A 27,067-nucleotide genomic window follows, 5' to 3' on the forward strand; every position below is an offset into this window, starting at 1 on the left:
AGAACCACAATTCAGAGATTTCTGACTTGCACACAGTCACCCAGAAAGAAAACTGGCCTAACAGAGGCGCAAGCCTGCACATCCGCCTCCACCATCCACATACTGAGTGTTGTGGGTGCAGCCTGAACAACTGCATCTAGGAGCCTCAACAGCACCGGCTCCACCACACCCGACCCTGCGTTTCCAGGGCAACCAGGGGTAGCCTACAGGGGGGAGGCCTGCTCCCTGGCAGATGATACCACGTCCCCAGGCTTCTGTTTGCCACACACTTGAGCTAAAAATTTCCACATAAAAAGCCTTCTGTGGGCCTGCCAGGGCCAGATGGGGAAAGAATGAGCTTCAGCAGCCTGGACAGGACGTCAGCAACAGGATCCCTGGGGCTTCAGAATCTCTCTTGTGAGAGCCAGGTCCCGGGCAAGGCCAGGAAGGGGCTGACATGGGAGCCAGAACCAGGCCTTCCCTTCCAGGGCAGGCGGCTGCCAGGCCAGGCAGACGGTACACGCCAGACAGAGGCTTCAGAACGCATCAGAGACTTTCTCAAGAAGGGTGATTTGTCTTAGGCTCCAGCAAGGCTGCATTTGGGGGTACTGAAGCTGAGATTTGGTCCATCTTCATCGCTGTCAGAGCTGCCATTTATTTAGAGCCTCCTGGGTACAGAGTGCCTTGGGCAGAATCTCTCATTTAATTCTCACACGGGCATCTCCATTTTCTAGATGAGGAAACGAAGGCTCCAAAAGGCTAAGAAACCTGCCCAAAGGTACCCAGCCAGTAAGTGCTGGGGAAAAGCCGTCCTGCTTCGGTTCTGTGAGAGTCAGACCCTATGCTCCTCTGGCAAACTGGCCCAGAAAGTGCCAAGGCCTGAATAGATCCTTCAGAGCCCTACCCTGGACCGTGACCGTCCCACCCCCAGCACCGCCCCAGGACTTGCCCTCAAGGCCAGGCAGACCCATTCTTTTTTTTTTTTTTTTTTGGCTTTTTAGGACCACGCCTGTGGCATATGGAGGTTCCCAGGCTAGGGGTCTAATCAGAGCTGTAGCCACCAACCTACGCCACAGCCACAGCCACAGCCACGCCAGATCCAAGCCGCATCTGTGACCTACACCACAGCTCACAGCAACACAGGATCCTTAACCCACTGAGCAAGGCCAAGGCTCGAACTCATGACTTCATGGATACTAGTCAGGTTCATGACCGCTGAGCCATAATGGAACTCCCAGGCAGACCCATTCTTACATGGCCGAAGGGGTCCAGGTGGTTGTTCGTCAGCTTCAGCTTCTGGAAGGAGACCAGCTGCCGCATCCAGTGGGCCCCAGTGGCAGGAGAATCTGGGTGGACGTAGAGCCTTCCTGGCATGGCTGGCTCGGCCTTCCCTGCCACCATCCTGCCAACAGAGCACGGAGGGCCAGAGCGGTTGATTGCCCTGGGGCCTGGAGGAGCCAGAATCCCCTGTCCCCTCTGAGAGCAAATCCCCAGACACTGGAGGGGAAAAAAAACCACTGCTGGTCCTACCACATTTTCAATTTAGGACTCGGGGGGGGGGGGGGGAGGAGGGGACGGAGGAGAGAGTGCTGAAGAGGAAGAGTGCTTCCGACCCTCTTTAATCTCACTGCGGTAGGAAGAGAAAGGGAAATTACAGAGAAAGGTGATGATTTCCTAGAAGGAACGGGGCTAATCGCAAGAATACCATGGGGAGATTTAGGCACTTCTGTCTCTATGTTATATTTACAATTTTTAATTTTTATTTATTTATTCATTTATTTTTTGCCTTTGTAGGGCTGCACCCATGGCATATGGAGGTCCCCAGGCTAAGGGTCGAATCGGAGCTGTAGCCATGGGCCTATGCCACAGCCATAGCAACACGGGATCTAAGCCACGTCTGTGACCTACACCACAGCTCACAGCAACACCGGATCCATAACCCACTGAGCAAGGCCAGGGATTGAACCCGCAACCTCATGGTTCCTGATCGGATTCGTTAACCACTGAGCCACGATGGGAACTCTATTCTTTAGAGGTCGCTTCTCCGAGGATGTAGGCAATGTTTAAATGGCTTGCCTGCAAAATAATGGTAAGAAACTAACTGGTGCCTTCAGCCAGAAGCTGCTCTGAGTGCTAATCCAGCCCAGAGAGAGAAGAGAAATAGGGCCCTTGGCAGGACCTGGCCATCGAACCCAGCTTCAGCCCAGGCTCTGAGGCCCTCTTCCCCACCCACCGCTGAGCCCATGGGCTGGGGCTGCTGACTCGTCAGCCTTCTCCTTGAGCACTGTCCTGGGCTCTGGGGGCAGACAGGGTGCTAATGGGACGGACTCAGAAAAAGCAGCCCCAGCTTTTATTTCCCAGGTCCCAGCTTGGTTTTGCCCTTCAGACAAACACTACCTACAGACTCCTGAAATCCACCAGACACCCAAGCACTGTGGCTTGTTTTCAGGCCCGGCCCCCGCCCCACCTGCAGCAGGTGTGCAGATACTGGCTGACCCTGCAGCCTCGGCAGGCTGTTTCCGGAGGCTGCGGATCTAGCCAATCACTGGGACCAACTGGTGAGTCCCTGACCAACCATCAGATGGGAATGGGGGTGGGAAGGGCTCTGGAGGGAAAGCAGGAAGGGTCCCAGGTTCTTACCATTTGTTGTCACAGAATTTGTAGCGGTGGTCATCCGCGGGGACAATGTCGATCAGCAGGATATACTTGGTCTTGGGATTCATGCCTGTGACTTTGACCTTGTAGCTGGGGAACATCCTCCTGGAGGAAGCCAAGCGGTGAGGCAGAGGCACAGACGGAGCACCAGGAGAGATGGCACAGAGTGGGTGAGGGGACAGAAGCCCTTAAGGGGCACTGCCCCTCAGCAAGATATTTCAGTACTGGTCAGAGCTTTGCAACCTTATCTAAGTCATTTCCCTCTCTGGTCTGCCTCCCCCATACAGGGGAAGGGCTGCACGAGCTGAGCTGCAATTGTCAGTCTGCAACTGTGAGCAGCTCAAGTCCAGAGCCCCTAGTCAGGATGTGAGAGAGGATTTCAACACCGACTGGGCTGCCTTAATTTTCCTCTTGTCTGTCATCCATACGCAATGAAAGTTCAGGGTGGGAGCGGGGAGGCATTACAGAGGGGCCAGAGCAGAAGCCCTAGCAGTCCCTGCCAGCTGCTTCTATGATCAATGCGATGTCGTCTCTGGGTCCTGTCACTATGGAAACCCTCAGGCTTCAAACCAACTTGCAGGAAAGCAGGCGCACGCCTTGTGCATGTTCAGCAGAGGCGTTGATCCCAGTGACTGCCTTGCCTGGGCCTGTGCACATTATCCGCACATCAGGGCAGGGCAAGTCAGTCCAGGCAGAGAGCAGCCTGGATTCTAGAGCCACCCTGCCTGGGGCCCAGGCAAGGTGCCTTGGGCAACTTGCTTGGATCTCTCCATGGCTTGGTTTTCTTCTCTCTAAAATCTCACAGGTTGCTGTGTGCATTAAATGAGTCTGCTTATGCCTATGACCACAGACCCCCCCCCCACCCCCGCCGCATTCGTTCCTCCACAGGCCAGTGGTATGACCTACCTCGATGAAAATAGAGTCACCAAAAAGCAGAAAGTTTTCCAATTCCTGCAGCCCATGCTGAAACTGTCCAGGACCCTGAGGCTCAGGGAACATTCTAGAGAAGGGCTTCCTCAGGCCCCTCAGTGCCCCCACCCATACAACAGCATGTACACACACCTGCAGGGGTACCCTCCACTGGTCACCAGGTCCCTGACTCTGGATTTAGCCCGAGGGACCTTCCTCCTGCTCCTCCTCAGACACCCCCGCCCCTGCCCAGCTGATCTCTCACAAAGATGTCCCCAAGACAGGGGTGGGATCCAAATCTTTTTCTTTTTTTTTAATCTTTTAGGACTGCACCTGTGGCATATGGAGGTTTCCAGGCTAGGGGTCCAATCGGAGCTGTAGCTGCCGGACTATCCCAAAGCCACAGCAACGCAGGATCCCAGCTGTGTTTGTGACCTCCACCACAGCTCACGGCAACGCCGGATCCTTAACCCACTGAGCGAGGCCAAGGATCGAACCCCATCCTCATGGATCCTAGTTGGGTTCATTAACCCCTGAGACAGGAACTCCTCCAAATCTATCTAAAGGCATTGGGAACCAAATCCCCGGAGCTGGTAGAGTGCCCAGGCAGTCCACCCTGGGGAAGCCAAGGGAAAGCCTGGGGACTCTCAAGAGAAGCTCAAACAGACGCCTGGAGTCCCCTATTTTGTCGCCAGGGGTACCAGCTTACCTTGACAGGGCAAGGCTTCCAGAAGGGATGAAGGCCTCCCCAAGCTGGCAGACCCTGCAGCCAGCCCAAGCCAGGACCCTGAGGTGCAGGGCTCCATTCTACCCCCCTGCCCAGCCCCAGCCTGTGCTCCCTCCTTCTCGCCGGAGGACAGGCCCACGGAGAGCCCTGCAGTGACCAGGTGTGCGCAGGGGCACACGCGTCCGGGGCGGAGTGCGCATGCGTGCCTGCCTGGAGGGGCGGGGAGGAGGGAAGTTGGAGCTATAAGTCCGGGGACTTATAAACCGTGTGGAAGAATTTGTCTCAGATGTCAATTGAAAGCATTTTCAAATGTCCACCCCACCCCCCTCTCCAGGAATGGGGGAACCCAATCCTGCCTCCTGCTTACCAGCCCCCTGCCCCCGGGGGCACAGCTGGAGCCTGCACCACCGTCTTTCCTGGCCCAGCCTCTCCCCTGGTGGGCCTGCAGCTACAAAAGAGGGGCAGCCCTTGCCTCAGCATGTTCCCCCTGCCCCCCTGCCAAGAATCCTGTCCCCTCCAGGCTACCATTTTGTAACTGCTACAGAAACAGCCACAAAATGGGGCAGCCCTGGCTGGGCTTGGGGCAGCCCAGGCTTTAGGCTGTTTCTCCTGTAATCACTCCAGGTGGCAACAGCAGAGGGCACACACGGCTTTCCCCCAGGCCAAGAGTAAAGGGCTGGTGGCCGCTTCACTGGTCTTCATCACCAAGGCTGAGAGGGAGGGAAGGGTCCTGTCCTTTGACTCCTACTGCACTTCGTCCCAGCAGCTCAGGACACCAGGCCGACATGACCAGTGCTGCTTAGAAGGCCGGTAACGGGCCTCGATCCCAAGCTTGGCGCTAGTGTGCTGTGATTTGCCCTCTCCTGGAAGCTGGCCAGAGACCAGATTCCTGGCCAATAACAGTCTCAGGGAGGTTTTGGGGGAATCAGTCAGGAAAGGAACATGTCTCCTCGCCTGTCTCTGCCTCCCCTGCCCACCGGTGCCCCTCTTCCTAGAGCAGCAGCCCTTGGAAGTCAGCAGCGAGCATGGGCTATGGGTCTGAATGGGGGTGTTCCAAAGTCCTCTCTCTGCTCCAGGCTGAGCCGGCCCCAGCTCAGGGAGCACCACTGCCTTCATGGAAACAGGTTATCCTCTGTAAGGGTGCAGTTTGGTGGCTGCTTCTGGCAACACAGGCAGTGGATCCCTAGGCACTGTCATCTCCCTATCTCACGGGTTCCAGAAGGATGAAGGGCCTGCCTGGTGTGGGGAGAGCCTAAGCGTGAGGCAAAGCACACGCTCCGCTCCAGCAGCCCTAGAGGCCTCCTGCCCAAGCTGAGGGGCTCGGGCTGGAGCCCAGGGGCCTGTCATGGGGTTGTCCACCAGGAGGGCTGGACCCAGGCCACAGAGGCCAGGCTGGACTGAGCACTGTGACTTTCTCTGGGGTCATCCTGGGCTGCAAAGGTCCTCTCTGTTGAAGCAGATGAAAGCATTTGTGAATTAGGATGGAGGATGTACCTGAAAACCAGCATCCAGGAGAGGTATAGAACACCTTGATGGGATGCGGAGAGCGGGCCAAGAAGGGAAGTGATGCTTCTGCCTTGCCTATCCCCCTCAGCCCCGCCAACCAGCGCCACTAGCCACCAGCGCTGGCCCTGAAGCCCTGGCGGTCTTCAACACCCTGCAGCCACGCCGCCGACCCCTGCTGGCTCCCCTCTCCCATCCTCCTCTCCCTCCGCCCCTCCTCTGCACCCCCTTCCGCGCGCCTTCTCTCTGCGGCCCTGGCGCCCTCTCCGCGCCCCCGCCCCCCTCGGGCTCCGGGAACCCAGGCCTGTGGGGCGCCCGGCCCTCGCGGAAACTGCTCCGCCAGGGAATAAACAAGCCGCCTGCCCCGCCGGCCGGCCGGGGAGGAGATGAAAGCCGGGGGTTTCTCCTCTGATCATGAAACAGGCTCTGAAAGGGTGCGGGCCTGGAGCCTTATCTACTTCATACTCGGAAATGGGTTTAGAATGAACTGCTAAGATAAGCGTCCTTGGACGTTTCTCGGCGTTGGAGGCTTGCAGGGTGCGGGGCGCGGGGCATTTTCATTTTGGCCACAAAACCGTAAATACGAACTCGATGCTGAGCGAGGGGACGAGCAAGTTTCCGCTGGGCTCAGAGGGCTGCGGGGCGCCCGCGGGGCCAGGGCAGTTGCCAAATTCAAGGCTGCGGATCTACTCGATCCCCACCCATTCCGAAAGGAGAGGCGCAGGGAGGCGCGGACCTGGGGAACCCGTCAGATTCTCTCTCATCAGCGGGGGCCCCCAAACCTTAAATCCACCGCAGCCCCGCCTTCGGGGGGGGGGGCGCTCAGGAACCCCAGGAGCAGCTGTCTGCGCCTGCCCTGAAATGTAGGTGCAAAACCAAACCCAGCGGAGGAGAGGTGTGAAGAGGGGGTTCGAGGTGGGGAGTGGCAGAGACTAGGAGGGTACAGGAGATGGATTCTGGGGTCCAGTAATGTTCTCTTTCTTCATCTGGGTGGTAGTAACGGATATGTTCATTTTGCGAAAGTCTATACAGCGGGACAATTAAGATCTGTGCAGCAAACGATTGCCTTTGGAATGGATAAGCAATGAGATCCTGCTGCATAGCACTCGGAACTCTATCTAGTCACTTATGATGGGGCAGGATAATGTGAGAAAAAAGAAGGTATATATGTATGTGTGACTGGGTTGCCTTGCTGTACAGCAGAAAATTGACAGAACACTGTAAACCAGCTATAATGGAAAAAAAATAAAAATTATTTTTAAAAAACCGTTTTAGACAAAAAAAAAAAAACCAAAAAGATTTGTTCACTTTTCTGCAGGAATGTTCTATTGTAATACATTGACATTAAAAATTATATATGTGTGTAAATACCATTAATGCAGACATGCACACAGGCCTGTGGAGGCCAGGGTTTGAAAGGAAAGAGCTGCAGGAAAAAGGGAGAAGTCCACAGAAACCCCTACCCATTTTCTACCCCTAGTGTCTGGGGGGTCTCAAGAAAGAATTCTGGGTGTGTTGGGAAGAGGCCAGTGCCCACAGCCAAGGCTGAATTTGGGGGCAGGCGATAGGGGTGCTGGGTACACCGAGACCAAAGCTTTTGTAGCCAAATGATTTTTGAGAACGATGATAAAGCTATGTAATTTATTTCCACTACACACACACACACACACACACACACACACACACACACACACACACACAGTCTTCTACTTCACTCCAAAAATTTTTTAGAAATATTTTCCCTGCAGTGGGGGGAGGGGGGCAAGAGAGAGAACATGTGGAATGGACGCTGTTTTGAAGGCCAGTTGCTTCTCCCAAGATTTTTTTTTTTGAAGACACTTCCTTCTGATAGACTTTTGCTTTCAGAAAATACTTTAGCAAGAGATCAAAGCACTCTCTCCCCAACCCACTTTCCCAGTGTCTTCAACCCTTACTTCTCTTATCACCCACGCCACTGGGCTCTGACGCTCTGTATACAGAGCGAGGGCAATTGGCTTTGAAGCCCAGGATTAAGCCGGGCCAAATCCTTGCTTCAGAATAACAAACAATACAGGTTCAACAGGAGTTCTCATCAGTAGTTCATTTTTCAAACGCAAATTCACTGTCACTAACACAAGCAACATTGAACTCAACAGGCTATGAAGGCTGATAGCGGAGATTTATCTGGTGGCAAAACCACAACCTAGGAGTAGAGCAGTCAGACAGTTAGGAAATTTTCATATTGGGGAGGTTTATATTTAAATTTGGTGGAGCTCACTTTTATCTGTGTTTGGGAGAAAATGCAGTTTCTCACATGTATCAAACTTGGCAGGGATGCGAGGAGCTTTGCAAAGTGGGGTCTGCTCTCTGCAGTTAAGGGCATAAACTCTGGGTTCTGAGAGGGACCCCAGAGGGGCCTGAGAGGGACCGAGACTGGCTCGGGAGGGCTCTGGCCCCATTTGACACCTGACGTAATGAGATCCTGAGCATTCACACTTGATCTTAGCCAAAAGGCCGAGAAGCGATCCCTGAGCATTCACAAACTGATGTCTTAAACGGTGGTTGGCATGTAATTCTCCAGCTCAAGGTGTTTGTGAATTCAAAGTCATTCTCCAATGACGGGGACCCTCTTTTCCATCAGCCTTCAGATCTTCCAGGGGCCTGAGAACATTCAGGCTTCTTTCCTCCAGTCCGCTCCCACCCTCTTCAATCAAAGGGCAATCATGCCCCAAACCAGCCCATGTTTCTAGGGCAGAGCAACAACTCCACATTGAACAGGCCCCCATAAACAAGCCATCAAGGGAGTTTCTCAAAGTTGGGGTTTTGTGCCGGGGGTGGTGCATCATCTGCTTGGCTTGTGTAGACCTGGCAACTGCCTGACTCTGCTTCTATGTGTAAGAGCCAAATGCCTTCCCTTCTCAGGGGTCGGGTTTATGTTCTCCTGGTTCTCCTCCAGTGCAAGCAGTCTAGGAATCTATGATTCAAGGTTCAGAAGAAGGGTCCAGGCTGTCTGCTGTGAAACAGAAGTGTCCCCAGAAGGGTAATAGCAGAGACGCAGAGAACAGAGAGAAGTACTGGACAGGACATTGCTGTGTCACAAGCTGGAGAAAGCAGGCTGCCTTCCAAGGCTGCCATGGGAAGGGAGGCAGCGGGGAGGAGGGGAAACCGGGGTCAGGGTAGTGAAAGGGGTCCCTGAAGTCAGTGGGCCCACTATGTAGGAGGAAAGGGGGGGGTCTGAGAGACTGTGGGGGAGGGGGATGAGGCTAGAGACTTGCCTAAAGACTAGAGCTGCTGCAAGGACCACGTTCTGCCAGAGAAGGGAAAGACTGTGATGAATGCATAATTGGCCAGCATCACCAGGACCATTTCAAAATTATACTCGTCATTCCCTGAGGCCCATCTCTAAAGCCTCCACTAGGATCAGGCACAAATATCTGCCTGAAGGCAGTGTGTGTGTGTGCACACGCACGCGCGCGTGCATGTGTGTGTGTGTGTGTTGGGGGAGGGAGGGACGAGGACCCACACAGGTGCAGGAAACCCCACTGCGGAGAATCACAAATGCCTTTTGTTTCAAATGGCAGAGGCCAGACAAGCCCGAGGAACAAGCGGCCCATGTACTTTTCAAGAGACAAGGTCATTTCTGCTGCCTAAAAATGGAAGTTCTGGAGCCTCTTCTTTCTTTCCCTGCATCCCAGAAAGCACAAGAAGTAAATCCCCCCTCCTCACACCTATAATCCACTCAACAATTTTCCAAGTGCTGAGCACAAGCTCCCTGGTTTGAATCTCACCATAAAGGAAAAAGTAAGGATGGCAGGCAGCTCTACAGTCACCATCTGTTTTACCTGACATCTCTGGGGCACAGAAAGTGTAGGGACTTGCCCAGGGGCACTCAACTGGGAAAAGGCAGGGCTTAGGTCACCTGGCCCCCACTCTCCGCAACCACCGCTCCATGTGGCATAATCGGACAGGTCCCCCTAAGGCACCCTCCTTCTCCATCCCCCAGGTGCAGCAAATTTGGTCCCTGACGTTTCTCTGCTCCTCCCCCTCCCTGAAAGAGGCCCTAGGTGGTCACAACACCTCCCAGACTCAAACAAGAGCACAGCCCAGACCCCCTCCCTCAACAAAACAAAGGAAACTTTGCAAAGCCTGACAGTCAGCAGACCAGAAGAAGCCAGCACTCCTACTCTGCATACAGCAAACCACCAGCTTTTAGCGCCCTTTGACCCACCATGCCCTAAGCAGTTCAGCAGAATTCTCTAAAAAGTAGAAGAAAAAAGGCTGCGTTAATGCCAGATATGTCTCTCATTATTATGATGAGCAGTATTTGCATGTATGGGGTGCTTACAGGCACCAGGAGCTATGTGAAGGGCTTTACATACAATGATAGGAAGACAGACCTATTATTTTACAGACAGAAGTGGGGAAAGGATGGCAAACCTCGAGTCCCTGGCCTGAGAGGTGCACAGATGGAAGGAGGTAAGCGAACCAGAAGCCCCTGAGGTCTGGCTCCCCATCCCTGGCCCTTGATACTTCACCATCTCATACCTTGGAAAACCTAATGACCGGCCCACAGCCAGACAAAGGGACCTTTTCACACCTAAACTGTACTCCCAGGACCAAAAGCGAGTACAAGATGGTGGAGGAGGGAGAGTAGGGGGGAGGGTACTCCCGAGTCTGACCTCTTCAGCTTCTCCCTTCACCTGACAACCTAACGCTCTCCTTGCCATTCCAGCCCCACCCCGGACCTGCCGCTCTGCGAATCTCTCTCCGTCCTGCTCAGGTCTGCATCGTCCTCGTCTTTCCCTCTCCGCCCCGTTCTCTCCCACAGACACCGGCGCATTTTAAAAATGTTTCCACTTTATAAATCATCCCTCTCTGGCAGCCACCCGAGGGCTGCTCCCCAAACAACACACACACAGGGCCCAGGGGTGCCTGTGCCTTGGCCGAGGAGGGGACTGGCGAAGCATAGAAGCCCCTTTGGGGTGAGAGACCTGGGGTTCATGCTGCCCCCAAAAAAGTGACGGAAATAGGGAAACATGGTCCCAGTCCCCTTTCTCCATCTGTTGAGGGGCATCTCAGTCAACGCAGTCATGAGAAACCAAACAGGCCCCCAAAAGGAGGAGGACAAAGCAGACCCTTCCCCCGCCCAAAAGTGCTGGAGCTGGGACCTCCAGAGGCGCGACCCTATTTTGCATTTCATTTGCATAATGCTGCCCTCCCCGTCCTCCCCCTCCCTCCAGGTGTAGCCCCCTTCCGGGGCTGTGGTCACACGTGGAGCTAAGGCCAGAATGGCGGAGGGGACACCCATCGCTCCCTGGGCTGAAGACCCAGAGGGCTTCTAAGGGCGTCCCTGGGGATCCCCACTGCCCCCGTCGGTCATGCCCCCCTCCCCCAAGTGAAACCCTCGCTGACCTGCCCGCCTTGGTGATGATCATCTCGGTGCCCGCCTCGTGGAACTTCTTCCAGAGCTCCTTCTCATGCAGGCCCACCTTGATGTTCTCGATGGTCTGGGGATGGGAGGGAGGGAGGGAGGGGGCACTTGGGTCGGCCTGGCCCACGGCTGGATGCGGAGCCCTCAGAAAGGGGAACACAGACCCAAGGAACGATGCACGGCACTGCCAGCCCAGGAGCCCACGCCTCAAGATTTCGTTTCACAAAATTATTCCGTACATGTAACCAGGGGCTGAAACCTCCTCCTGCGGAGCCGCACCTATAGATGGGTCCGCAGAAAACACAAAAACTGGCCGTGCAGGGCTAGACGACACACAGCTACACAAACATAAACACTCCACGTGGCCCGAGCGAGCCACAGGCTTGCGGGCAGACACACCGACCCTGGAGGGGCACACACCCCCTCGGCCAGACGCGCGCCCCAGCAGACCCAGCCTGCAGACCCGCACAGGCAGAGGCACGCACAGCCGGAGTCCCTGCGATCCCCAGGTCGTCACGGCAACCCTCTCCCAGACTTCCCCGAGCCCTCGGAGCTCGGAGGCGACGGCTCCCGCACGCACCAGGCCCGCTACCCCTCGCCCCGCCTCGTCTCAAGCTTTCGTCCCCGCCCTTTCAGGGCGGTCAGAGCCGGACCTCGCCGGGGCTCACTCCGCCGCCGGGGTCCCCTCCCCCGCCTGTCCAGAGCAGCCTCGAGGGCTCAAAGGGGAGGAAGGACGAAGGGCAGAGAGCAAGCCCTGCCCGCAGTGGGACGGGCTGACAGACACAGGTCGCCCCGCAGACAGACCGACGCCCGACCTCTACCCGACGGCCGGCGCGGCCCTACCTGCTCAGCGGCGGCAGCGGTGGCGACGTCGGCGCCAGTGCCCGGGGGGCTGCCGAGCGGGGCTCCGCCGAGGCCTGGCGCGGCCAGCGCGGGCTCGGGGACGCTGGCGGCGTTGGCTGCGCTGGCCTCGCCGAGCGCGGAGCCCGAGGCCCGGAAGGCCTCCTCGCTCTCCGATAGGCCCTTATCCTGCAGCATCTCCTGCGGGGACAGCACACGAGAGTCACATGCCCAGGTCCACACTCGCCTGAGACCCCGCAGCCCTCTGGAGCCGAGCGGGGGACTTCGGGCCCCGGGCAGGGAGGCCGCCCTGGTGCACGTGGACCCCGCCCCCCTCTTGAGCTGGAGGCAGGGCCCTCGCTTCCTCCCTCTGGGTTCTGGACCTGGGAGGGTTTGTGTGCCTTTCAAGGTCTCCCGGACCCTGGGTGTGCGACTATATGATGATAAGGTCTGGGGGAAGGACCGCCCTCTCGGCATCTCGGCCTTGCCCCAGTTGCACCCCCAGTCCCTCCCTCCTGCTGGGCTCCAGGGGAGCCTGAAATCTGGGTCCTTTTGGCTATTCCCTATTAACTGGGGGTCCAGGCTCACTCCTGGCTCAGGGCAGCCAGGACACTTTCTGGGAGGACAGGAGAGGAAGGCGAGGCCTGCGCTCCCTGGGCTCCACACCTGCAGATAGAGCCTGCTGCTGAGCGGGCTCTCAGGCCCCTGCTCATTCATCTGCCCAAACCCACTCCCAGACACAGTCAGGTAGAGGCTTCCTTAACCAAAGGATTTCCCTCCTGCATGTTCCCACTGCCACCGACTCCTGTGTGGCACCTATGCAGGGACACACATCCTCACACCCAGACACAGCACCCTCTCACAGCCTGCTAGTCACCCAAGTAGCCACACTTTCCTAGGGCCTCTCTGATTCAGGCCCAAACTCAGAAACTCAGCCTGGGACCTCCCCAGCCTGGTCCTCACATTTTAGCTCCAAAGGCTCTGCTTTGGGGCAAAGGACCCAGACCATTCCCAGCTAGGGACCAGACCAGTTGGGTGGGTCCAGTTCATAGGCACAGCCGCAGGGCACAGCTACCCTTCCCCAAGCACCTAGGACTGTTCACCCGCCTTCTCATGTGCCTGCTGCTCTCTTCAGGAGGCTGGTCCTGAGATATCAGGATGGGAGCCCAGCCTGCAAGGACTGCCCGTCTTGCCTCCATTGTGGATGCAATCCTGCATTATCCCTGCTTCTCCTTCCCACCTCCTTGCTCTTCTCCCTTCATCTAGATCTGGGCAAGTTTGGGTGAAGCTTTCTAAATGTGTCTCCTTCTCTTGCAGCTAAATGTTCCGCCTTTCTCCTCGTACCTTCTTTCTTTCCTCTCCTGGATCTCCCTGGGCATTCCAAGCCCCAGGCCCCCTCATCCACTGGCCTCTCCATCCCAGGCCTAGATGTCGGCTCCCAGGGCCTCACAAAGTAAACAAGCCAAGTGCAACCGAAGAGATAAAAAGGGGCCCGGGATAGTTGGGGCTGGGAAAAAGCCCATAAAGATAAGCCTGACAGCCTAGCCGCCCCTCCAGCTACAGGAGTAAGGCTCCGCGGGCATGGCCAATGCAGCCCTGGCCTTGGGTCACACGCGGGTTCCTGGGCTGAGCCTCAGAAACCTAGAAGCCCCAGGCAATGGGGCATTGCAACAAGGAGGGTATTTGGGAGCTCTGGCTCAAGGTGCTGGTTCGGACCGTATCTGGGGTCAGCCGGGATGGGCATCCGCGATCAACTGGTCCAGGTGTGGCGGCCCGCGGGGGCCAGGAGAGACTGCCTGGCGTGATGCTCCCTTGGCCACTAGTCCTCTGCGGGGCACTTGTCACACTCAGAACGGTACAGGGGCGCCGCGCAACTTGCGCCGCGTGCTCACAGTCCTCCCGGTGCTGAGCACGCCGCAGCCCCGGTCCACAGCCGCAGCCCCGGCCCACAGACGCCGCGGGACGAGGGCTGCGCCGTCCTGTCCTTTCCCTAGTTGAGGTTCGCCTCCTCTGTTCTCTCAGCCACACAGCCACGTCCCGACATCGCGACAATTCGCCTTCGCTGGAGCTCCTGGCGAATTTCCTTTTCTTCCTGCCCTGCACGGCCATGCCCACGGTCCAGTCCCCTCTGACCCCGAGCCCCGGCGCGCTGGACGCGGGGGGCACAGCGCGTCCGGCACCAGCCGACGTCCGCAGCCCGCGCTCGCTCTTCTCCTGGAGCCCTCTGAGGGCGCGGCCCGCCGGCTCTGCGCCCTGTGCGCTGGGTCCGTCGCTTTCAGCTGCCCGGTTTTCTAAGAAGGATAGCATTTTTCTTTTCATTTCTAAATTACCGGTGATACTTCTCTTGCACTAGGGGAACTGTTCATAGTGAGTTCTATTTTAAATCTTTTAATTAGCTCTATTAGTAGAGTAGTGTTCTGGTCATTTCAATAACATTAAGAATATTTACCCTATCACATGAGTTATTAGTACTTTTTATTTTTAATATATTGTGGTTAACGTACTGGTTTGATTTGTTGATTCTTCATTACCAAATATATTGCTGTTGCTTTCCTGTCACTGCTCCATCATTCTAGGACCTCCTGGTGCATTAGCAATACTATAAATATCTAGGCAATTATTAAATATTGTCTTTCGATAGATCATGTTAATCTATCGTTATTTTATTTTTACTCTGTACTCCTAAAATGTTTCCGTGGCTGGCTCCTCAGCCTGTGTGTACTTTGTCACAGTTTCAATAATTTGCTTACCATAACTTGTAATATTATCATTCTCCATATTCACATTAATTTTCTTCACATCCTTACAATACACCTTGTTGTTTGACTAGTATTTGTTTTGTTAGGATTGTTCATAATACTCCAGGTATTCATCACATGGTTACAATATCTTGTTACTTTGTCATTATTTGTAATGTTATGGATCTTAATTCCCTAGCTATTTTTCATCACATCATTACATCTTGTTACTTTGTCATAATTTGTAATATTGCTGTAGTTCTTAATACTCTGATTATTTTTCATCACATTGGTACAATACTTCTTATTACTCTACCATTATTTATAATGTTGTTGGGACTATTAAAACCTTGGTCATAAATTGTCATATTACTCCAGCAATTCCTGTTGCTGTCTTTATTTATATTAGTATTGCTCTTAAGATTTTGGCCAATAATTATTTTAATAATTCACTATAGCATCAATAATAAATTATATAACAGTACTCTGTCTATACTACTAATGTTAGTATTTTCCTTAATAGTATTTTTCACTGTTCGCCTTTTTCCTAGAGTTTTATCATCTTTTACACTATTACTATGTCTTTTTCTCTTGCTATTGATTTTAATACGGTGGTTCTTATCACACTTTCATCCCTATCTATGATCCTTTCGAATTTGTGATTACAATTTTCACATGATTCTGAGATTGACTATTATTTTATTGTTGTTTTAAAGTCGGAGAGTACTGTAATAGCGATGACGCTTAATCCTACTTTTGGGTAATTGCTCGCATTTTGATAATTCTTGATCATGGATCATTATTTATATATACTGCTCCTTGCTTTAATTTTGACGAACTGTTGCATCAAAGGCTCTGAAGTCCAGTCTTCTGATCAGACGCATTTCCACATCGATATTCGCCAAGTACCCGGCCCTCTTCCTTGGCCTTTCTTATTCTGCAAACACCAGTTTCAAGGCCACCGCTCCGTTTGCCTCGGCCTAACCTTGTTCCTCTGGCGCTGGCGCTGTCTTTTCTATGCTCTTGGGTCTGTGGACCCAATTCGTCCGGTTACTCCGAGGAAAGGACGCTCGAGCCCCGACCGCTGGGAGACGGGCCGAGGCGGCAGCCGGATCAGAAACACTTCGGGCCGCCCTCTTGCCGCCTTGACCGTCCCCGAGGTTCTTACCCCAGTCCCGTTACTCGCCCTCTTTGCATTTCATCCTCCTCGGCCTTGCAGCCTAAGCCTGGTTTCAGGGCGACCCCTGTCCCGCATGCCCAGCTCACCCCCACCCCGCCGGGACCCACACTCACCCTAACTGCGCTGCCGCATGCGTTGGCGCGTGCCACCCGGGGTCCGCTGCAGGCTCGGGTCCGAGGAGCCCGAGACAGCCAGGACTGGACCACTGATTCAGGGTCTCGCTGCCTGCCGCGCCCTCGGGGCCGGACACATCCCGGTTCTGGAGCGGGCCCTTGATCTCCGAGGCTGCATTTGGGGCCTCTGCTCCCTCCTCCTTCCCTCCCTCCCTCCGGGGCCGCCCCCGCCCCCCTCCCGCGCTGACGTCGCCGCTGTCAATCAGTCCGCGCCCGCCGCCCCCCGGGGAGGGGGCTCGAGGGTCCCCTGGCTCCACGGCCCCGGGACCCCGAGCTCCGAGCAGCGTGCCCGCTCCCCCAGCGCACGACCGGGTACCCTCCCCGCGGCCCTCGGGCCCCGCCGGCCAGCCCGGGGTGGAAGCCCCGCATGGTTTAGATTAGAGGGGCGGGAAGAGAGAGCGAGCGGCCCAGGCCGCGCCGCGCGGCTCCCACCCGAGGCTCGACAACCCGGACGGCCGGACCGGAGAGCCGCCGCGCGGGCCGCACCCTGGGGCGCCGCACGCCGGGCCGGCGGGGCCGGGCCCACTTCCGAGCCGCAGGCCGCGGGGGCCGCCCGCTCGCACACGCCCAGGTCCGAGCCCGCTCCCTGCCCTGCCCGCGGTTTCTTCGTGAGCCGGCTCGGCGGCCGCAGCGCACACGCGCCCCACCGGCCCCGCACGGCGGCTGCCGACCATGCCCGCCTCACATTCTCACACCTCCGCGCGCCGCCCGCGCTCGCTCCTGCTCTCGGGCTCCGGGCCCTGTCGCGACGGCCGGGCCTTGTCTGGGACCAGCCCCGCTGCTCACCAGCCCGCGCTCGTCCGGGCCCAGCGGGCAGCGGGCGCTTGGAGTCGGCCGCGGGGGTCACTGGTGAAGGCCGGCTCTGCGCTCGGGCGGGGAGGAGGCCCGGCAGCCCGGCCCGGAGCGGCCAGCGGCGGGGAGGTGCGGCGCCGGCCTGAATCCGAGCCCAGGCCCAGGCTCCAAGGTGCCAGGGCTTGGCAGAGCCTCTGGGGGAAACTGCGGCCGAGGGCCAGGACTCTGCCAGCAGCTCCCCGAGATCCCGGAGGGCTGAAGAGGAAGCCCAGTGCCTGCTCCAGTCTAGGAAGCCCAGCCGGCCTCGCGCCGAGCCAGCCGGCCTCTGTGCCTCAGAAAGTGAGTCTCCCTCAGCCGCCCAGACCTCCCTGCCCGGCCTGATCCCCTCTCTCTCTCACTTACCTGTATTTCTCTATGTCTGTCTGTACCTCCCCACAGGCCCTGCCGCGGCACAGGCAGACAGATCCGTATGGACCTCAGCCCATGCCCAAACCCCACAGCCTGTAACACACCCAGAACACGGGCAAGGTAGGCCTGCCCACCCATCCCCCAGGGCCCCAGAGCCTTCTGTCAATAGGATTCCCCCATCAGCCCCTCAGTCTTCAGCTTCTTTCCCTCCACGGGTGTCCCAACCTCTCCAATCAGCCTCTGTTCCTTTCCAAATTCTAACTTCAAAATCAGATTGATGGGAACCGGACAGGGAAAAGTCTTCCTCGATGGCTCTGTCCTTTTCATAATGCTAGGAAATAGGAAGCCAGCATCAATGTCTTTCCCACCTCCTTTCACACAAAGGGGGAAGCAGAAACACCAACTCAGAAAAACCTGCTGCTGCTGCAGTCAGGAGCCTGTAACCCAGCTCCACAAGGGGCCCACTGCTCAAGAATCCCATCTCCCCTGGCAGTACCAGATCCCACCACCCCAACTTCCCTTCATGTCTTGTCTTGTCTCCTAGGGTCCCAAACCAGGAAGGGGAAGTAAGGTCTAAAGGGGATGGAGAAGCTTAATCCTCCCCCAATCCTGCCTCCTCCTGGACTGGAGAAAGGGAAGGCCCTGGTGTTTCAGGAGATGCCTGGGGAGTCATGTTTCCTGTGTTTAGGGAGAACTGGATGACATGCCTCAGCTTCTGTGCCCAAGCCCCCTCCCATGCCCTCTCCAACGGCCTGTAGGGAAAATCCTTTGCACGTAAATAGTGTACGGAGCTCACCAACCAACTCCTGTGTGGAATGGTGAACAGGGAGGGCAGTGAATCACCGGGTACCATGGGGAGACTACAGTTAGGCCAGACTCTGGAAAGAGTCTGCTGACAGTTATTGGAGGAAGTGCATAATGAGACCATCTAATGCAGCTCTTTAAAGAAACGAGAGTGGAAACTTCCGCAAAGTGCAAGGCTTTCTGGAGGCTCATGGGAGAGAGTCCGAATCAGAACTGACTAGTTCATGATGACATGGAGAAATGAGATATTGAAAGGACTGGCAAGGTTTGGGTTATAAAAAAGAAGGGACAAACCAGCCAGCAACTGAGCAAGAAAAAAGGGAGATTATGTACACAAATTCTCCATGACTAGAATGGAATACGTTATTTCACTGATTCAAGGACATACATTTTTCACATTCTGACATCTGTGAAATTGGGATGCCTCTTAAAAGCAATGGTGTGTCATAGGTTAATTAGCAGTTTTTTTCCCTTAGTGGTACATAAAATAATAGAATAGATTGCAATCGATGAAGTATACTGTATTATTTGCTCATAAATGGCCTGTGGAGAAAGAAGGAGACCATTTTTCCCCCCAAGACTGATTTGAGGAGTTTCAAAATACAAAAACTCTCTTCAACTTGCTAAGCAAATAGTTGACCACAACGGAGCATCTATCACACAAACTCCGGTTGCTTCAGGAAAGGGCTCAGGTTTGGTGTTGAACTGACCTTGGTTTTGAAACCTGGCTCTGATTCCTGGCTCACCATTTAGCAGCTGTGTGTGACCTTGAGCAAGGTCCCTTAACACCTACACAAAATGGGGGTAATCACACCAACCTACTAGCTATTGGTGAGGTTTTGGCTGAGTTATGCCTGTAAATGCCTGGCATGCAGTAGGCAGATAAGGAAGGTTAGTTCCCGAGTACTTTTCAAATTTATTTTACCCCATCTCATGCCCAAAAAGTTTTGAAGTGCTTTATAATCAAAATAAACTAATAAAAATACAAGTAGAAAGGCAATGTAGGGTCAAGGAAAAAGGAGAAAGATATAGTCACTATGTGAATATATTCACATATTCACTGTGTGTTGACAAGTTGCTGTAATTGAGAAAAAAATCTGGCTTACCAGCAAGAGGGGCAAAACGGCAGTTCTCCATTTTAGAAATGTAGAGCCATTATTTCCTTGGTGAAGGATAGGGAAAAAAACCTATAACCTGGCCTTAAATTTAAAATAGTTCCCAAAAAATAAGGAGTTCCCGTTGTGCTGCAGAGGAAACGAATCTGACTATGAATCATGAGGGTTGTGGGGTTCGATCCCTGGCCTCGCTCAGTGGGTTAAGGATCCAGCATTGCCGTGAGCTGTGGTATAGGCTGGTGGCAACAGCTCCGATTAGACCCCTAGCCTGGGAACCTCCATATGCCGCAGGTGTGGCCCTAAAAAGACAAAAGACAAAAAAATTAAATAGTTCCCCACATAAATGTTTATTCTTGTATCTGTACAGTGTCTTATCATTTACCACATGGTTTCATAGCTACTGTCTCATTTGGTGCTGTATTACTGCCATTTATCTCTATTTTGTGGATTCATTCATCCAAAGAAATAAATGTCAAATACTTACTCTGTGCCAGACACATAAACAACAGGACAGGCCAACTAACCATTCTACTAGTTAGCCAGCCAGTTATTAACTACAAATTGGATAGCAAATAACCTACAGACTTACTCATTAATCAGCTGTATAATCAATCCCAAAGACAGCAGGGGGCTATAGGACAAGCTGAAGAATCCCAGTAGGTACAGTAAGGTGGCTTATCCAGAGCCGAGCATGGATTTGGTGGAACGTGACTACCCCAGTTGGCACCATGCTATAGTGAAAAGCAATTACAATTTTTTAAAAAATCCTAGGGTTTTGGAGTGTTTAATAAATACCAATGTCAAGCCCCAACCCAGACCAACTGAGTCAGAATCTCTGAGAATAGAGCGAAGGCTGAGAACCGCTGCTCTGTGCCCTTCAGGAAAATCCTGTTGCCTGCTCGCCTAGTCTCCCTTGTAGCCAGGAGTGGTCATGTGATCCAGTGCTGGCCATGAGGCCTAAGTGAAAAACTGGAGGAGAGAAAAAGTGTAGGGAATTTTTTGCTGTCTTGATTAAGGGGAAGACATAGTCTTCTTCCCCCTCTGGATAAGATCTTTGGAATGCCAGCCTCTAGAGACTTTGAGACAAGAAGGATGAAGGGCAATAAAAAAAAAGGGGGAAAAAAAAAGCCTGGGTTCCAGATGGCACCACTGAGCAGGTAAACCTACTCTTGTAATGTGAGAAAAACAAATAAACCCGGAGTTCCCATCGCGGCTCAGTGGTTATGAACCCGACTAGCACCCATGAGGGTTCGATCCCTGGCCTCGCTCAGTGGGTCAAGGATCTGGCATTGCCGTGAACTGTGGTGTAGGTCTCAGGCTCGGCTCAGATTCTGAGTTGCTGTGGCTGTGGCACAGGCCAGCGGCTACAGCTCCTATTCAACCCCTAGCCTGGGAACCTCCATAAACCCTATTTGTTTACATCATTGTTAGTTTTGAGATTCTGCTACTTATAGCCAAATTACACTCCTGAGACTTATGTGAGGGATCCAGCTCAATGCTGAGCCAGTTCTTGGGTGTTCATGATGAAAGATACATGTCTTCCTGTCTGTATGTGTTCTTGTACGTGTGCACATAGCTTCTCACTCAAATTCAGGAAATAGGGAGTTTCCTGGTGGCCAAACCAGCATTGTCACTGCTGTGGCCTAGGTTCAGTCCCTGGCCTGGGAACTTCTACATGTCACTAGCATGGCAAAAAACAAAACAAACAAACAAACCACAAAAATCCAGGAAACAAAATCCCTCCACTCTCGCCCTTCTCCACCATATTATTTGTGTGTGCTATGATCTAAGGCCTGAGGTCCTTGCTAAGTCCCCGGAAGAGAAAGGGTGGGTGCGGCAACAGGGAATTACCTGCCCCCTCCTCTGGCTTTACCGGTTACCACCAGTAACCCCAAATCTGGGTTCCAGATTCCCCGGCCCACATCCCATTAGGATTATCATACTCCGCACAGCTGGGGTGGGGGCAGGAGCTTGAGCTCATTCTGGAATTGGACAACTGAACAAGGAGAATGGATACAGGGTGGTAGCCACTGCTGCAGGTGATTCCCCTCTTACACAGGTGAGAGTCAGCTCTCTTGACCTCTCACCTGGGCTCCCAGGCCTTCTTCCACAGAAAAAAGAATTGGGAAACTTCCAGTTGGAAGGAACTGAGGACTAGACTGACCTGATCCTGGACCTGGGTGATGTAGGCTGGTCTGAGCCCCCTCAGAACCAGGGGCAGGGGCAGGGATTCACCAATAATACAGGTGGCTCCCTCCTGTAACTCACTGAGGAGCTAGAGATAAGGAATGAATAATAGACCTGGATTTTTCATAGTCAGTGGTAGCAATCTAAACTTTCAGGGTCCTTCTCAGTAGGCAGAGTCTCTGCAGATCAGACTTTCTTCCTCATCACACTACCTGCTTCTGAACTACCACTTCCTTCCATTTTCTCCAGCAAGACTTCTCTGAAATACATATTTATTTTACAATCTGTCTGAGGAAGGTATATCTGCTGCGGTTGTGCAAGGTTAAGAAAAACTCTTAAGTCAGAGAAATTATTTAACTTTTCAACAATCCCCCTTTCTTTCCTCCTCTCTCTCCCTTCCATTCTTCCTAAGCATGGATTATCCAATACTGAGTTTTTTGTTTGTTTGTCTTTTTAGGGCCTCACCCTCGGCATATGGAGGTTCCCAGGCTAGAGGTCTAATCAGAGCTATGGCTGCTGGCCTACACCAGAGCCACAGCAACGCGGGATATGAGCTGTGTCTGCGACCTACACCACAGCTCACGGCAACGCCAGATCCTTAACCCACAGAATGAGGCCAGGGATCAAACCCGCAACCTTATGGTTCCTAGTCAGATTCATTTCTGCTGCGGCACAACGGGAACTCCAATACTGGCTTTTAATTTGGGTCCTCAAGGATTCTTCTGAACAAGAGGCTGAAACAAATTAGAATTCAAGAATGAGAGAGGATGTGGGCTATCAGAAAGCCCTTGGAATAGGACGTTTAAAAATCTGAATTCAGCTCCTCAATGGGCTATTTACAGAGGGACCTAGAGCACAATCGGCTTCAAGCCTCTGTTTCCTCATCTGTAAAATGAATTTAATGATAACAGCCACCTCCTAAGGCAGCAGAAAGGATGACGTGATAAAAGTCCTTCCTAGCTTCCACCCCTCTTACCACAGTAGGTCCAGTCCCTGCTTCTAAGGAATCAGAGGTGTGCTGGGGCTGGTAAGTGGTCAGACCTCCAAAGTAAGAGTTTCCCTTCTCTCATTCAGCCCCAGGAGCTGGATGGGTGAAGCTGTCCAAGAAGCCCTGAGCCCAGGAGCTGTACCAACACTGGCACTGAGTAGGGCACAGACCCCAAGCTGTGCGTGCCCGGGAGGTAGTGCCCCATACTATGGCTCCTCTAAAATTCAACAGGCCCTAGAAAGGGAGGGCAGGAAGGAGGCCAGAGGCCCGACCCCCACGTCCCTGCGTTTTCTGAAGTCTCTCCTTTGAACACGTTCCTTTATTTATTGGGCCTCATTTAACCTCAGCCATGTCCTCCTGGGATCATTTATTTGGTAACTGTCACTCAGCCTGCTCTGGCATTAACCTCATAATCCTATTGATTTCCTCCAAGCTAGTTGGGGGTTTTCTCGACTTCTTCCCAGCCAGCAGGGGCTGGTTCCCAGTTTTGGTCATTACCCAGGAAGAGGCCCCAGACAGGCAAGGGACTGCCTGGTGGACCATCTGGGGTTCCTTGTTCCCACCTTGGCCCTTCCCAGGCTGCGAGAGACAGATTGGTGAGGCCTTGGTTGGTTAAGTGTGAGGTAAGACGCCTGAGCGCCCACCAACACTGCCAGGAACTCCCTGAGTGGCTACTGAGGCCGTCTTTCAGCTCAAAAGCCCTGTGTTTCACCAATCGCAGCTTCACTTCGCCCAGAACCCCCCCCCTCCTCCGCCATCTTGGATTCCGGAGAGGTTAGGGGCCCAATCCCCGCAGGGGTAGCGGGGGAGGGAGGGGCCAGTTCTTCTGCTCTCGCCCACGTGGCCTCGGGCCTGCGCCTTCCCGCCACCTGCGGCCGAGCCTGGCCCCTGGCGAGCTGCAGCTGCAGCTCCCAGACACCACCCCTGCCCGTCGCCAGGGGATTAGCGTCCGTCTGTCGTTTGGGACAGCCTAGGTGGGGGTTGCCCCAGCCCAGACCAGGGCCGCCTCTTGGCCCAGGACCACTCTCTCAGAGTCCAGCTTGGGTGGGGGCGATAGTGTTGGGGGGTCCAGCAGCCTAGGGTGCTGATCTCTCCCAGAGCTGAGGTGTGGGGTGATGGGAGTCCCCCTCCCCAGCAAGCCTGAGCCACATGTGCTGGGAAGTTCATTTCCCCTTGTTTTGCAGAACGGGCTCAGGGATTGACCCCAGGAGTGACCCCAGTGTCAGGAGGCATTAATGATCTCCATACGGGCAATAAACAGGCAGACCGGCTGGCTTGGGGTGGAGGTGCCCGGGAATAGGGCCGCCTTATTAGCCTCACATTCGCTCAAGGGTAGAGGCTTAATTAGCGAGGGCTCCCTCATCCGTCTCCCCTCCCCCAAGCCTCCTTGAGCTTCATGGGAACATGGTTGGAGACACTGGAGACCTCTGGCTGGTTCCTCTGCTCCTTGTAGGCCTCCTCAAGAGGCAACCTCTTCAGGTGTCAGCTCAGCCACTTGTCCGCCTCTAACAGGACTTCTAGCTTGGTCCTGATGAAATCTCTCTTATTTTTAAAAGCCTCCAGAAACCAAATCCATATATTCTGAATCACCTCACTTTATTTGCCTACAAGAACTCGGAAACGGAGTTCCCTTTGTGGTTCAGTGGGTTAAGAACCCAACATGGTATCGGTGAGGATGCGGGTTCAATCCCTGGCCTCGCTCAGTGGGTTAAGGATCCAGCGTGGCCTCAAGCCTTGTTGTAGTTCACAGACACAGCTTAGATCCCGCATTACTGTGGTTCTGGCATAGGCTAACAGCTGCAGCTCTGATTCCCCTGGCCTAGGAACTTCCATATGCCCAGGTGTGGCCATAAAAAGAACAACAATAACAAAAACCAGCTGATTTAAAGAAAAAAAAAAAAAAGAACCTAAGAACAAGAAGAACTTCCTCCTCCTCTTCTCCTTCTTCTTCATTTTAAAATGTTTTGTATTGTTTTGGCCATACCCATGGCATACATATGTTCCTAGGCCAGGGATCAAATCCTCACCACAGCAGTGACAACGCCAGATCCTTAACTGCTAGGCTACCAGGGAACTCCTCTTCTTTAACCTAAATCTTCCCAAGCCCTGTTTTCCCAAAGAGCAAAGGGAATAAGTAGGGGGTTACCAGCCTTTATTGGGGAAGGAAAGGCAGTCTTTACCAACAATACTGAGACTATTGAAAACACAAGCTGATTGATCACACCTCTCTCCAAATTCATTTCCATTAGCTTGGTTCCTTGTTCTAGGTGTGGCTTAATCTCCCTGCTTAGTGGGAGAGACAGACTTGTAAACAAATGCAGTAATGAAATGGGCTTAGGGCTATAATCTATGTCCGTATGAGTGTGAGGAGAGTGCAAAAGAGGGAATAACCAGCTCATCTTTCCTTGTTCCGTGAGGAGATGACATCTGAGTCCATCTTTGAAAGGTGACTATGTACAGGGTCCTGAGAGAGAGACTGTGAAAAGGGAACCCCAGGAGAGAGGAAGCAGAAATACAAAGACATAGGAGTTCCCGCCGTGGCTCAGTGGTTAATGAATCTGACTAGGAACCATGAGGTCGTGGGTTCAATCCCTGGCCTCGCTCAGTGGATTAAGGATCTGGCGATGCCGTGAGCTGCGGTGTAGGTTACAGAAGCAGCTTGGATCCCGCGTTGCTGTGGCTTTGGCATAGGCCGGTGGCTACAACTCTGATTGGACCTGTAGCCTGGGAACCTCCATATGCCACAGGAGAGGCCCTAGAAAAGACAAAAAAAAAAAAAAGGAAAGAAAGAAGGAAATACAAAGGCACAAAGGGCATGTCTGATGAGCAGCTAGGGCTTAGTGGGTTAAGGATCTGGCATTGTCACTGCAGCAGCTCAGGTCACTGCTGTGGCTCAGGTTCAATCTCTGGCCTGGGAGTTTCCACTTCCACATGCTGTGGGAGCAGCCAAAAAAAAAAAAAGAAGAAGAGGGGCAGCAGGGCTGCAGTGGGGGAAAATTAAGCTTCGTGGAAAGATAAAGTTTGGGAAGGGCCTTGTAAACCCTATTAATAACTTTATCTAGATAGACAGCCATTGCAGGACATTGAGCTCAATAGAGACAGTGCCAGGGTGAAAGCCAGACAGGCAATGGGCAACTCAGCCTAGCGGAAGACAAATAATTACACATGGACAAAGGAGATCCTAAGAAGCTGAGAGGCAAAATGTCATCACATATGCATTCTTTGCGCAGCCTTGACAGAGGAGCACAAGAAGAAGCACCCTGGAGTCAGCTTCTTGGAGTTGCCTGAGAAGGGCTCAGAGAGCAGGGAAGACCATGTCTGATAAGGGAAAAGGGAAATTTGAGGAGCTGGCAAAGGCAGACAATGCCCATTGCGAAAAAGACGTGAAAACTCTCCTAAAGGGGAGACAAAAAAGAAGTTCAAGGATCCCAATGTACTCAAGAGGCTTCCTTTGGCCTTATTCTTATTTTGTCCTGAGTATCACCCTGAAATAAAAGGAGAGCATCTGGGCCTATCCATGGGCAGTGCTGCAAAGAAACTAGGAGAGATGTGGAAAAAACCCACAGCCTTATGACGAGAGAGAACCTGTAGAAAGGACATTGCTGTGTGCTCTGACTCCGGGGCTAAAGGAAAGCTGATGCAGAAAGAAGAGAGTCATCAAGGCTGAAAGAGGCAAGAAAAGGAAGAAAAATGAGGAAGATGGAAAAAGAGGAGGAGAAAGATGAAGATGATGATGGGAGTTCCCGTCGTGGCTCAGTGGTTAACGAATCCGACTAGGAACCATGAGGTTTCGGGATCAATCCCTGGCCTCGCTCAGTGGGTTAAGGATTTGGCGTTGCCGTGGCTCTGGCGTAGACCGGCGGCTACAGCTCTGATCAGACCCCTAACCTGGGAACCTCCATATGCCACAGAGCAGCCCTCGAAAAGGCAAAAAGACAAAAAAAAAAAAATGATGATGAAGAAGTTGGTTCTTTGAAAGTTTTTTTTTTTTCTCGCCTATAAAGCCTTTAAACTCACTGTACACAACTCACTCCTTTTTAAGAAAAAATTGAAATGTAAGGCTGTGTGAGATTTGTTTTTAAACTGTGCCGTATCTTTCTTTGTACAGTTACACTGCTGAATGTGTCTTTAGCTAGCCCTGTCCGGGTGCTGTTTTCGATGGCTGCTAGCCTTGCCTGATACAGTGTGGGGGCTACAAATTGGCATGGAAATTTAACATAGGTTCTTGTTGGTGCACAACATAAATTAGTAATATACGGAGATGGTAACGGTCTCATCCTCAGTTGTCTCTGTTGCAGCTTCTCCGATGTAATTGTTGTTTTGTTAACTGAATACCACATTGTGATTGCAAAAACCACAACAAAACAACCCCCCTCAAATAGTTGCAAAGATTTTATTAAAGATCTGAATGCTTCTAAGTAACTACAATTGCTAAAAATTAGTATTTTCCAGAGTTCCCGTCGTGGCTCAGCAGAAATGAATCTGACGAGGAACCATGAGGTTGCAGGTTCGATCCCCGACCTCACTCCGTGGGTTAAGGATCTGGCGTTGCCGTGAGCTGTGGTGTAGGTCACAGATGCGGCTCAGATCCCGCGTTGCTGTGACTCTGGCATAGGCCGGCAGCTGCAGCTCCGACTGGACCCCTGGCCTGGGAACCTC

At 53.4% G+C, this 27,067-nt stretch overlaps 1 protein-coding gene across 1 annotated transcript in view; it reads right to left on the reverse strand.

The window, feature by feature from the left end:
* The window catches only part of TBX4 (T-box transcription factor 4), a 31,603-nt gene extending 15,384 nt beyond the window's left edge, over window positions 1-16,219 (reverse strand). The window contains 5 exon segments of the mRNA XM_047758878.1: window positions 1,234-1,381; window positions 2,620-2,739; window positions 11,165-11,259; window positions 12,027-12,224; window positions 16,055-16,219. Coding sequence (XP_047614834.1) covers window positions 1,234-1,381; window positions 2,620-2,739; window positions 11,165-11,259; window positions 12,027-12,221 — 558 coding nt within the window. The 5' untranslated portion in view covers window positions 12,222-12,224; window positions 16,055-16,219.
* Window positions 16,220-27,067: the final 10,848 nt, after the last annotated feature.

This window comes from Phacochoerus africanus, chromosome 14 (genome assembly GCF_016906955.1).
Source record: "Phacochoerus africanus isolate WHEZ1 chromosome 14, ROS_Pafr_v1, whole genome shotgun sequence".
Lineage (NCBI taxonomy): Eukaryota > Metazoa > Chordata > Mammalia > Artiodactyla > Suidae > Phacochoerus > Phacochoerus africanus.